The sequence below is a fragment of the Gadus macrocephalus genome, chromosome 23 (genome assembly GCF_031168955.1).
Source record: "Gadus macrocephalus chromosome 23, ASM3116895v1".
NCBI classification, from domain to species: domain Eukaryota; kingdom Metazoa; phylum Chordata; class Actinopteri; order Gadiformes; family Gadidae; genus Gadus; species Gadus macrocephalus.
The window spans coordinates 5,035,686-5,047,503 of record NC_082404.1 but is presented as its reverse complement, the minus strand read 5'-3'; the positions used below and the strand labels follow the sequence as shown (position 1 = coordinate 5,047,503).

Below are 11,818 nucleotides of genomic sequence, written 5' to 3'. Positions count from 1 at the left end.
TAGCCCTACTTTGTGCAAAAGCTATACGGCACGTTAGACATTTTACAGTCAATATTCGTCTCCCCCCCTCCCTTCTCATGATCAATATGAAGGGGCTGGTTTGTCGGCGCGAGGGGCCTCCCTTATTAATAATGAATTCGGGAGCGGCTGCACTTAAAGCCTCTAATATCACTCTGCGTGTGTGTGTGTGTGTGTGTGTGTGTGTGTGTGTGTGTGTGTGTGTGTGTGTGTGTGTGTGTGTGTGTGTGTGTGTGTGTGTGTGTGCTTGTGTACGTGTGTACGTGTACGTGTGTGTGTGTGTGTGTGTGTGTGTGTGTGTGTGTGTGTGTGTGCGTGCATGCGTGCGTGCATGCACGCGCGTGTTTGCGCGCGCATGTTTGCGCGCGCATGTGCAAGTGACTGACAGAGAGGAAGGTAGACTGAATGAAATAAACAGTCTCAAGGCACTTTGTCAATGGGATGGATTACACGGAAGCACGTGAAGAAATTCGAATCGATTCATTGGTTGTAGTAAAATCACATGCTTATTTTAAAACATCATCAGCTTTATTTCATATTCTTGATCATTTAGCAATCAGATTATTTTCCATAGGCCTAGTCTGTAAATTATCAATCTGCGTTGAAAACTAGAGATAGAGTATCTATAATATAGCTCTTTTTTTTATCTTCTTAAAATCCTTTAATATACATATTCTCTTGTTTGCGTGGATGATTTGGAATACGTCTGCTTTCTTTTCGTTATGCAACATCCCCATAAAACAAACGAACTAACTCTAAGGAACAAACAAACAAACAGAAGTAGACCTAGGCCTACACATGATTTGTTTTTGTAGAAGGCCGTGAAAAAAACGTTTGCCTTGTGCTCCGGACACCAGGGCCTTGATCTGGAGAGGCGTCCTGCTACCGTACCGGTGGGACAAATTAACTATTATTTTCTCTCTCTTTTATTCGTACACACAAGTAGCGTCTAAGCCCCTCTAGAGTCGTTGGTTCCTCTCGTAAAGGAGAGGAGGGGGTCTCTGTGCTATTGGTTTAGGCCTAATAAGTGCCAACAGTCGTGATTCGCTCCTCAGCCACGGGGCGCGCTATCTCTCTCCAGGCTGCACACACCTGGTCACTTCGTTGTATTGCAATCGTCTTAGTAAAAAGACATTCAGCTACGTCACTATACACACACCAATGTCTGTCGTTTATCTGGCCACACACAGCTTTCATCGAGTTGCAATGCGGTGAATTTCTCCAGAGGTCCGTATAGGGAAGCCTATTAGGCCTACAGCCTATAATAACAAAACGTCTATGAAAAATACAAATATTCGTTAACTACTAACTAGCATTCCAGTGATGAACCCTACGAGGCTGCACGGAGGACGTCTGGCGCATGAAGAGTTGATAAACCAGAAGGCCCGTCCAGGCGTCAGAGGCCCGGGCCCTGGGACGCAGTACAGCCTCGCTGTGTTTGAGATGGCCTGAGTGCCGCCCTTTGACGGCACTTGGCCTGGTTGTGCCTGTCTGTACTCGGGCTTATCTTAGTAGGCCTAGTGGCTGGGGCACAGCACACCGTTTAATCGTGCTCGGTGTCGTCCAGGCTGTACAGGTACATTATTAATGGGTTACTTTTATACCGTGGGTTCAGGGTTGGGTAAGTGGGCACAAATCCGTCCAAATTGTATCATTATTATTTCAAATGAACCAGATGTTAATAATTTGTGGTCAGGGCCGACGAGGTCAGCAGGGTGGCTCTGATTGGATAACCGCTCCCGGGACCAGTCCTCTCGGTGGATCATGAACCAGGCAACCAGTCTTATTTATTATTTTCTTTACAAATCCATTTGAGGGGTTGGTTTTCGGTCGATGAGTCGGAATCTATTTTTCTCTTTCTTACAGTGGTAATGTGTTCTCGTGTCAAGGAATAGCTAGCGGTCTTTTTATTTTTTACTTTTTTATGGGGATTTCTCTTTTTTATTTTCTCTGGTTTTCATGATATTTTTTTTCTTCGTGTTTTCCTTGGTTCGTCCCATCTGCTAGAACGCGAGCCAAGTCACGAGGGCGGTACACGCCGTGAGCATCAGCGTGAGCGCGCGCGGGACGCCGGATCTCGGGGCTCCGTTGCCGCCGCCCGCGCACAGTTCAAACAGGCTCTCGCGGAAATCCAGATTCCGGGACTGCTTTTTCAGTTTCTCCCAAAGGTCTGTCGCTCCTTCCTGGCAGTCCGCCAGCGCTGTGGTGGCACAGGAGTGGAAGTCGTCCCAGTAACTGGCAGAAGAGAGAGAAAGAGGAACACAACACGTGTCAATAGGATGTTCGTGGTAACACACAGAGGCCCGGGCTGCTACTCGCTTTGAGTTGTGTTGTTGTGGTGAAATAATCCGATCGAATTGGATGAGATGAAAATGCGTTGTTCTTGTACACGAGCTTTAAATATAAAAATCCTCCCTATCGGCCTTGAAATTAAACAAAAAAAAAACAATGAAGATAATAATGTTTATTTGGGCTTGTTCTCATTGTCTCCACTGATTAATGGAGGTTAGAAGGATGGACGGGCTGGTGTGCTGGCTCTGATCTGCATAACTGTGGCCACAGCAGCATCGGCGCCATACGATCTGCTCTAATTGGGGCACATATTCTCTGCATTTTGTGTGAGAATATTCACGTGGTCAATTACGGGTTTTCCGTAGTCTCACTTATTTTTTTTATCAATTAAATCTTGATGAATCCCCCCCCCCCCCTCTACACAAACTCTCTCTCTCTCTCTCTCTCTCTCTCTTCTCTCTCTCTCTCTCTCTCTCTCTCTCTCTCTCTCTCTCTCTCTCTCTCTCTCTCTCTCTCTCTCTCTCTCTCTTTCTCTCTCTCTCTCCCAGGATCGTCCACCCATTCCCCTTTCTTCTCCCTCCCTGTTCTCAATCTACCATCCATCCAATTCTCTCTCTTCCGTCTATACCATTTGAGCTACACCACACTGCATCTCTTCATCTCACCTTCTCCTACACCCCCTCCCCCTCTCTTCTCTCTATCTAGCTCTCTCTCACTCTGTCTCTCTCCTCTCTCTCTCTCTCTCTCTCTCTCCTCTCTCTCTCTCTCTCTCTCTCTCTCTCTCCTCTCTCTCTCTCTCTCTCCTCTCTCTCTCTCTCTCTCTCTCTCTCTCTCTCCCTCCCTCCCTCTCTCTGTGTTTCACACTCTGTCTTGCACCACTCTCTCACCAGGGCCATCTTGTCTTGACACATTCTCATCTACACCCCATCTCCGCCATCCTGAAATCTGACACTAAAGGGTTCTTCTCTATTGGTTTATCCCATCTCTCCTTTCCTGTCCACCGTCTCCCTCATCGGCCTTTGGCCTTCCACTTAGACCGGCTCTTTTCATCCATTGTTGTCCCCTTTTATGTTTCTCTGTCTCTCTGTCTATGTCTCTGTCTCTTTTTCTGTCTCTGTCTCTTTCTCTCTCTCTCTCTCCTCTCTCTCTCTCTCTCTCTCTCTCTCTCTCTCTCTCTCTCTCTCTCTCTCTCTCTCTCTCTCTCTCTCTACATCCATCCGTCACTCTTTTCTCTCCCTTCTCTCTTCACCCGCTCCTCCTCCAGTGAATAAAGGGGGGGGGGACGGACGGACCACCAGCCAACCCCCTCCCCTCCACACCACACACACACACACACGCGCGCGCGCAGCACACACAGCGTATCTAATCCAATCTAGCCTTATTGATGTTGACCTCCTGAACCGCACCATGTTGACGGTATATCTAGCAGCAATTAACGCGTGTGTTCGTGTGTGTGCGTGAGTGTGTGTGTTTTTTTGTGTCCGCGCAGGGGACATTAACGTGCAGCTCCTGTCGCGCCTGAACACCGCATTGATGGAGCTGTCACCGGTTTGTGTGTGTGTGTGTGTGTGTGTCTGTTTGTGTGTGTGTGTGTGTGTGTTGGAGGGTGGAGGAGGGGAGGAAGAAAGGAGGAGGGAGAGAGGGGGGGTATTCTAGCTGCCGCCAGCCATCTGGTGCTCCCCATCTACACCCCCCCCCCCCCCCCCCCGACCCCCCTCCACACACACACACACACACACACACACACACACACACACACACACACACACACACACACACACACACACACACACACACACACACACACACACACACACACACACACACACTCCACCTTCAGTTCTCCATCCAGAGAGCAATACAAACAGATTGGTGTATCTTATCACATCTTATCTGGTATATATATATATACCGGTATTTTCACAGCACTGTGTGATTTATTCATGTTGGGGAATATTCATATCCAAAGCAACTTGATGCACAAGCACCATTGGGCCGAAATAGATTTTAGAAATGGTTCCCTTCTTTCTTCTGTAGGATGGCCCTAATGCTGGTGCTGTGATCGGTACTGGTTGATGAGGATTAGGATCTGTGTAACGCTTTGTGTGATATTTTGTATGTCCTGCAGACTCTACAGCACATCTCCTCTGCTGTTGGTGTGGACTGAGAACATTTAGGGAACTCTAGCCGGTGAACTTTAACGTTTCATTGTCAAGCAGCTGCTGTGAAACTACCATGTGTATGTAGGTAAGCCTACTTTTGTGATATGTGTGTGGGTGCTTGACTGTCCGTGCACATGCTTGTGTGTGTGTGTGTGTGTGTAAGTATGCCTATGTGTTCTTTTCTCTGTGTTTGTTGTGTCTGCACACAAGAACATTGGCTTATGTGTTTGTGTGTGTGTTTTTGTGTATGTGTGTGTGTTTGCAGGGGGGCATGCATTGTGTGTGTCTGCGTACGTGCCTGTGTATTTGTGTGTGTGTCTGTATGTGTGTGTTTGTGTGTGTGTGTGCGTGTGTGTGTGATAATGCAAGTTTTGTCACAGCAAAACGTGTCACAGCTTTGCCCCACAATGGAGTGTGTACGGCAGCGTATACAGACACATGACACACATAGAGGCATCAAAACCAACATAGACCCACGTGCAGATCTTCTGCAGGTTCTGCCTCTCGTCCAGCTCCTGAGGGTAGTTGGCCATGTTCTCCCCCAGCTCCAGCAGACAGTCAGAAAACCCCTTGAACACGGTGTCACATTGTCCCGTGGTGGAGCCCTGTACCACCTGCAACAGATACACTAGGGGAGAGACACAGACGGGTGCATGCAGAGAGAGAGGGAGAGAGGGAGAGGGAGAGAGAGAGAGAGAGAGAGAGAGAGGAGAGAGAGAGAGAGAGAGAGAGAGAGAGAGAGAGAGAGAGAGAGAGAGAGAGAGAGAGAGAGTGTGTGTGACAGAGATGGAGAGAGACAAACGGGAAGGATTAGGGGATGTGATTAAGAGCGGGTAGAGGGATAGTGAGATTGTAGAGAAAAGATAGGGGGACAAAGAGGATCAAATTAGGCATCTATGGTATCGGTTTTCTGTAGATGTTTCAGGCTTCTAGATGTGCGACATTCTAGGAGTAACTGGCCACCATGACGCATATTCAGAATGTCTCCCGAAATTAAAGTGAACTCAGCGTTAAACAGATACCGACTAATATAATAAATAGCAGGCTACGGTTTAGCAGGAAATCAATAGCAAGAAAACCTGACCGACGTGTCTTCCTATCGATCGCGTCACTTCAGACGTAGTAAATCCTCGTTAATTGTTTGTGTACGTTTGACGCTAATGGGCGGTGCCGGTTCATCTCTCCACGCATTTCAATGTTCATTCCTCCTCCCACCTCCTCACAGACGCACACATGCGCATACAGACGCATGCCTCTCTTTGTCTGACCTCTGCGAACTCAATTTGGAACTTGTCGAGAGGCGGGGATGGGCGGGAAGCACGCGACCCCCGTCCGGTTCGTTAAGCACGAGAGTCGGTATAGATTGATGGCTTTTTAACAGCGACCCGTTCGGTGCCCTCGCGGTCCGGTTACGGTCGATGGGTTGTGTCGAGTAAACGCAGCGTGACGCGTAGAACACAGCAGGCTTATTAGTGGGCGCACGTGCGAGTATCCACGAATACTGTTGGGCTTTTTGATTGATCTGAGCGATGAAAAGAAAAAATAAGGAAACCCAGAGTTGATCCGTTTCAGTCTTTATAGGCCTACCATCGTAGCGGGGGTGAACGTGTTTGGTTTCCTCCCATTGTTTCTTAATGGTGTGGTGTCAGCCTATAAAACAGGCATTACATCATCGCAAGGGTGCGCCTGTGTGGGGCAGGGATGTGATTCTCAACTCATCATACTCTGCGCAACTCTGTTTTGATCTATCTCAATATTTATCCATATATATATAAATATATATATATATATATCTCGCGAGAGTTGGCATTGTAGCCTACACTTAATTCGTCCCCATCGTCTGCAGTACAATGGCTCCTAATCTCTCTCTATATGCTTTCTGGCTGTCCTTTATGCGGAATTATCCAAACAGCCGATGCACCTTGCGCAACAAGGTCACCATATAGCGCGGGAAAACCGGCCAAGGTGCATTGAGTGAACAGCATGCGCGCGCCCTTCTCGCGCCCCCTGCATGTTTACTCTCTAGCTCGCTCTCTTTCCCTCTCCTCGAGCGGGCTGTTTAAACATTAGTCAACGTAACCTAGGCCTATACAACAACCTGCTATTGTATGCTTATATATATATATATATATATTTAACAATTTCTTTCCTTCTTCTAAAAGAGAAAGATGAATTTATCTTATTTTTACTGTCTTGTCATCATTGAACTCGGTTATATCACCGTTCAGTGTCTATTTTTAACGATTAGATCATCGTTATTTCTTTGACACAAACCACCCCGCCTTTTTTTCTTCTCTCCCTAGCGGTGATATTTCTGTGCGTGAGTGAAACCAGGACAGTACCTCGGAGAGACGTGCTGAGGCCGCTACACGTGCGTACACAAACACACACACACACACACACACACACACACACACACACACACACACACACACACACACACACACACACACACACACAAACACACACACACACACACACACACACACACACACACACACACACACACACACAGACAAACACACGTACACACACGAGCACACAATCGCACACGCTCGTGCACGCGCTGTAGATAGTCCCATTTGCTAGTCAGTGTGCTCTGCCTCTCTGTGGACAAGCATCGGACCAGTTTGGGTCTTAATGTGTCCGTACACTCATACAGGCCTATAGCAGCCAGCAAGGATCAAACCCATCCAAAAAAAATGGTTTAAGTTATAAGTAGCAAATAGATTAGGCCAAAACGCACCCGATGTCGAATGCCGTTTGCATAAATATGAATAATCACCTTTGTTTAGTTATGAATATTTAAACAATATTCTGCATTTGTAGCACCTGATGCAAAATCGCACGATTTGTTTAATAACCTATAGTCTAACATATTCTCCAACATCACGATGGGAATAGTAGACCTACAAAAATAAATTCTCGAATCTATCCATAGGCCTATTCAAATGGATCAATCTGTAAGTCGCAAAGCTGGACTCGCACTGCAACCGAAGGAAAACGATGGGCTCATGCGGTTCATAAGCAAGGCATCCCTGTGCGCTGTGAGTCCTATCACCCCGCTGTATCGGTCCATTACATTCATCCGCACACACACGTTTCGTTAACGCGCTCCAGATCGAGCCTTGATGAATGTGAGTTAAAAAAAAACAGACAGTTATTCCACCGTCGAGGTCATCGGATCCAACAATGTCGAAGTAAAACGAAAAATAACGTATCAACCTGCAGCGGCCGGACGGGTTTCAAGGACACGCAGACAAACGGATGGGACAGCAGACCGCTTTTCGTTTCTAAATATTTTCTCGTGTGTTTATAAAAATAAAAAGATTGCGTATTTCGTTTTTAATCGTTTGTGATGAAGCAGACCTGCGTTTGCTTCGATGCAGAAAACCTAAACAGTATCGTATCAAAAATGCTGGAGTCCGTTTGCAACACAGTGCCTCGATAATGCATCGTAGGTACTTCAACATGGTTCGCTTGGACATTGTTCTTCATATTTTAACGACATTTTGAATGCACCATACCGATTAAATCATGCACCGTTCGTGTCGTGTCTAACGAAACCTGCAGCCACCCCCTCTTTATTTCTCCCTCTCCTTCCTTCTGTATCTCTCCCTCTTCAAAAATAAATAAATAAATAAATAAATATCTAAATAAATAAATATATATATATAGAGAGAGAGAAATATTTTGCCATCTCTCTCTCTCTCTCTCTCTCTCTCTCTCTCTCTCTCTCTCTCTCTCTCTCTCTCTCTCTCTCTCTCTCTCTCTCTCACTCTGTGTCTCCGTCTCTCTCCCCTTCGGACTCTACAGCAGCAGCGATGATTCTGCGTCTTGAATAATTCAGCATTCCCCTGCTGCCTGAACAACCAGCCAAAGCTAAACGGCTTTCATGGCAGCTACGCGCACTGCGTCCACACACACACACACACACACACACACACACACACACACACACACACACACACACACACACACACACACACACACACACACACACACACACACACACACACACGCGCGCGCACGACACGTAGGCCTACAGCAAAGTTATGCAATACAACACCAGCCCCAGAAACCAACTGCATGCGTTACATGCAGTTTGCGAGTTTTTTTTTTATCTAACAGAAAACAGGAGGATAGTAAATTAAAGAGATGCAGGAGGAAGCTCGTGCAGCATCCGCAGTATGCGGGCGGGTGATAGTCACTGCAGCGCGCGGAACAATGCGTAGCAGGGACCATTTTCAAAGTCGTTTTAAAAAAAAAAAACACGAATTATTTTATTCGATAGTCCTAAAATAAGCCTGATATAATTGTCACATTTCTCCCAACGCTGACTTTGAAGTATATCCTGCAAGCAAATCATTTAAGTTCTGCAGGCCTATATGATTTATCAATTTGCATTTTATGGAATTAAAGTAGGCCCTAAATGCTGTGTTGTATTTCTTTTTTTATAATTATATTTTGCTGCAAGTAAGGATTGCACCATTTAGGAGCCGTGAGACGACCCAGTGGTGAAGAGGAGAGGCGGGCATCCCCCTTGTTAACACACATGCACACACACACACACACACACACACACACACACACACACACACACACACACACACACACACACACACACACACACACACACACACACACACACACACACACACACACACACACACACATCCACACACTCACACGCCCCCTTCTCATCTACAAACAGTATACATTAAAGTGTTAAAACCGCGTTTATAACTCAATGCCACGGGTTAACACTGCAAAACAAAAGTTTGTTCTTCAGAATACTAATAGTAATTCATTCGTGATCGATTCTCAAACGAAAGTGAAAAGTTATCAGTGGTGTTAACTCATAGGAATAGTACCCCTTCAGTGCTACAGAAACAAAGCTATTCCATAAAAGGCCTTATTATAACAACATGCGGGTCTACTCACCGATGTGGATCACGAGGAACACTGTCACACGTTTGACGGACCAGATTACTCCCATCCTACGGGCGGTACAACCATTGGCGTGCAGATCTTAAAAAGTTGGACCGAAAAAACTGCTCAGGTACGCCAGGTTAGACATCGCCGACGGAACCATCCACGCATGAAAGCTATTCGACAGAATATTTTATGCTCGATTCTTTTTTCTCCCCTCGGTCTCCGTCCTCTCCTCTCCGCTCTCGTCTCGTGCTTCCTATCGCCGTGTTTTACGCGCGCCGCTCTGAGAGGAGCAGCGAATGGAGCACACACAGGCACACACACACACACACACACACACACACACACACACACACACACACACACACACACACACACACACACACACACACACACACACACACACACACACACACACACACACACACACACACACACACGACCAGAGAGGAATGGAGCGCACACACCTCTCGGAGAGGGAGGGCGGTGATGCCGGAGCTTTTTTTTTTCCTCCCTCCATCCCTCCCTCCCTCTCCCTTCTCTCTCTCCAAGCTCTGTGGCGGTGTCTCTCAACCTTTACACACACACACAGACACACATACACACACACACACAGACACACACGCACGCACACACACACGCACGCACATGTTAACTCCCACTAGAAGCGCCTTTCCGTCTTTCTCCCCTTGCCCCTCCCATCTCTCTCTCTCTCTCTCTCTCTCTCTCTCTCTCTCTCTCTCTCTCTCTCTCTCTCTCTCTCTCTCTCTCTCTCTTTCTCTTTCTCTTTCTGTCTCTCCCCTACGCACCCACGCGTATAGGCCTATCTGACGTAGTAGAGATGCCCTGACCCCCCCCCCCCCCCCCCTTGTTCTGCCGTGTTTCTTCTACAACTAACACCGGTTGTCTTGCGATGTCTTGGTTGCCCGGGTCCATATGAGCCCGTTATAGCTAAAGGCTTCATACCAGGACTATACCTCCGGTATGTTCGGTGTAAATCTGGGTCAGGGCAGAAAGTGAATGAAACCCGGGAAACACCGTTGAAAAAAACGGGTGAGCGTGTGTGTAGGCCTATGTGTGTGTAACTGCGTGCGTGATAACATAAGTCTGAACAGCCATGCACCGCCTATGTTTCACACACATAAATATATGGGCCTATGTAAAAAAAAAAAAATGTTTGTAAAATTGTGCACTCTGTTAATAATATGCCTCGGCCTTCTTCAAACAGGCCTGCTGCCTGCTGTGCCGTCCGTGCGATGCCGCATGGACGGTCTTTACAAAGATAAATAAAGAGGCCTTTTCATAAAATTGCTTTGTAAAAAAAATGAGTTCATGGAGCATCTCAAGCACCAAAAACGAGCGAACAGAACGAAAGACGACCATCGGAGGAGGCGCATGGAGCGCGCGGCCCCGCGACTTTACGAATAGAGCGCGAGGGTGCAGCGTTTCCGGAGGCCCCGCCCCTTGCCTGAAAACACGCATACGCGCGCCCGTCACCTTTTGGGGGATTTTATTGTTGAATTAATAATATAATACTGAAAACATATCGTCGTCTGAACTTTAAGTGTCACTGCGACCCTGTGAGGGTGCTAGTGTGCGCGTGCCTTTAACGGCTGGTGTTTGTAGAAATAAACCAATATCGAAAATACACTACAACTCAATATTCCCCTCTAAAATTGATAAAGGATTCTGATTGGCCTGCTCGCTTCCAGGGAGCAGCTTTCCCATTTTTCTAACAAAGAGAAAATAATGTTTCGCTGATGTCAGCTTACTTTGTAACCAACCCATTTCACGTTGTCCACAGACACACGACCGGACACACACACACACACACACACACACACACACACACACACACACACACACACACACACACACACACACACACACACACACACACACACACACACACACACACACACACACACACACACACACACACACACACACACTACGCTTATATCCAAGTCGCCGACAAGGCGTTGTTGATATTTTATTCACACGTAAAATCGTAGGATAACTGCGTACAGAAAGGTGTGATGACTTAAGAAGTATGGATGATGCTAGTTGGTATGAATGAATACTTCCAGCACTCCCGCGTACCGCAGTGTCATCCATCAGCCCTGCGATCATACATTTAGTAAGCTCGCCATCTGGCGGTTAAAACGAGTAAAACAGCCCCTCCAATTAATCTGATCTGTGAAAAAGTTATTCGTGTTTGGTTGAAGACCAGTTACTCGTTGCTTATCGTCTTCATGGATGTCTTTGTGTGACTTAGAATTTTCAGTTATTGAATTCATTTTCAATTGGACAGTTTACTAAATATCTGTCTGGAGGCTTTTTCACACAATGTTGACTTCAGAGTGGTCAACACAGCCTACAGATATATGAATAAAATGGGATAGCGACAA

The 11,818-nt window shown here is 46.7% G+C and overlaps 1 protein-coding gene and 1 long non-coding RNA gene across 2 annotated transcripts; one reads left to right on the top strand and one right to left on the bottom strand.

Moving 5' to 3' along the window:
• Positions 1-524: 524 nt before the first annotated feature.
• On the bottom strand, positions 525-9,874 carry nrn1a (neuritin 1a). Its single transcript, XM_060045050.1, has 3 exons — positions 9,417-9,874; positions 4,950-5,100; positions 525-2,253 (listed from the first exon to the last, which is right to left on the bottom strand). Exons 1-3 carry the CDS (start codon positions 9,469-9,471, stop codon positions 2,022-2,024), a joined length of 438 nt encoding a protein of 145 aa, XP_059901033.1. The 5' UTR covers positions 9,472-9,874; the 3' UTR covers positions 525-2,021.
• Positions 4,383-6,994, top strand: LOC132452423 (uncharacterized). The gene is made up of 2 exons (XR_009524323.1): positions 4,383-4,557; positions 6,776-6,994. It is a non-coding gene; the product is annotated as an uncharacterized LOC132452423 (long non-coding RNA).
• Positions 9,875-11,818: the final 1,944 nt, after the last annotated feature.

Coding starts and splice junctions, on each gene's coding strand:
- nrn1a (XM_060045050.1), bottom strand. CDS start 9,471: ATGGGAGTAATCTGGTCCGTCAAACGTGTGACAGTGTTCCTCGTGATC. Junction 5,101..9,416: donor GTTCCTCGTGATCCACATCG/GTGAGTAGACCC, acceptor TCTCTCCCCTAG/TGTATCTGTTGCAGGTGGTA. Junction 2,254..4,949: donor AACCTGCAGAAGATCTGCAC/GTGGGTCTATGT, acceptor CTCTTCTGCCAG/TTACTGGGACGACTTCCACT.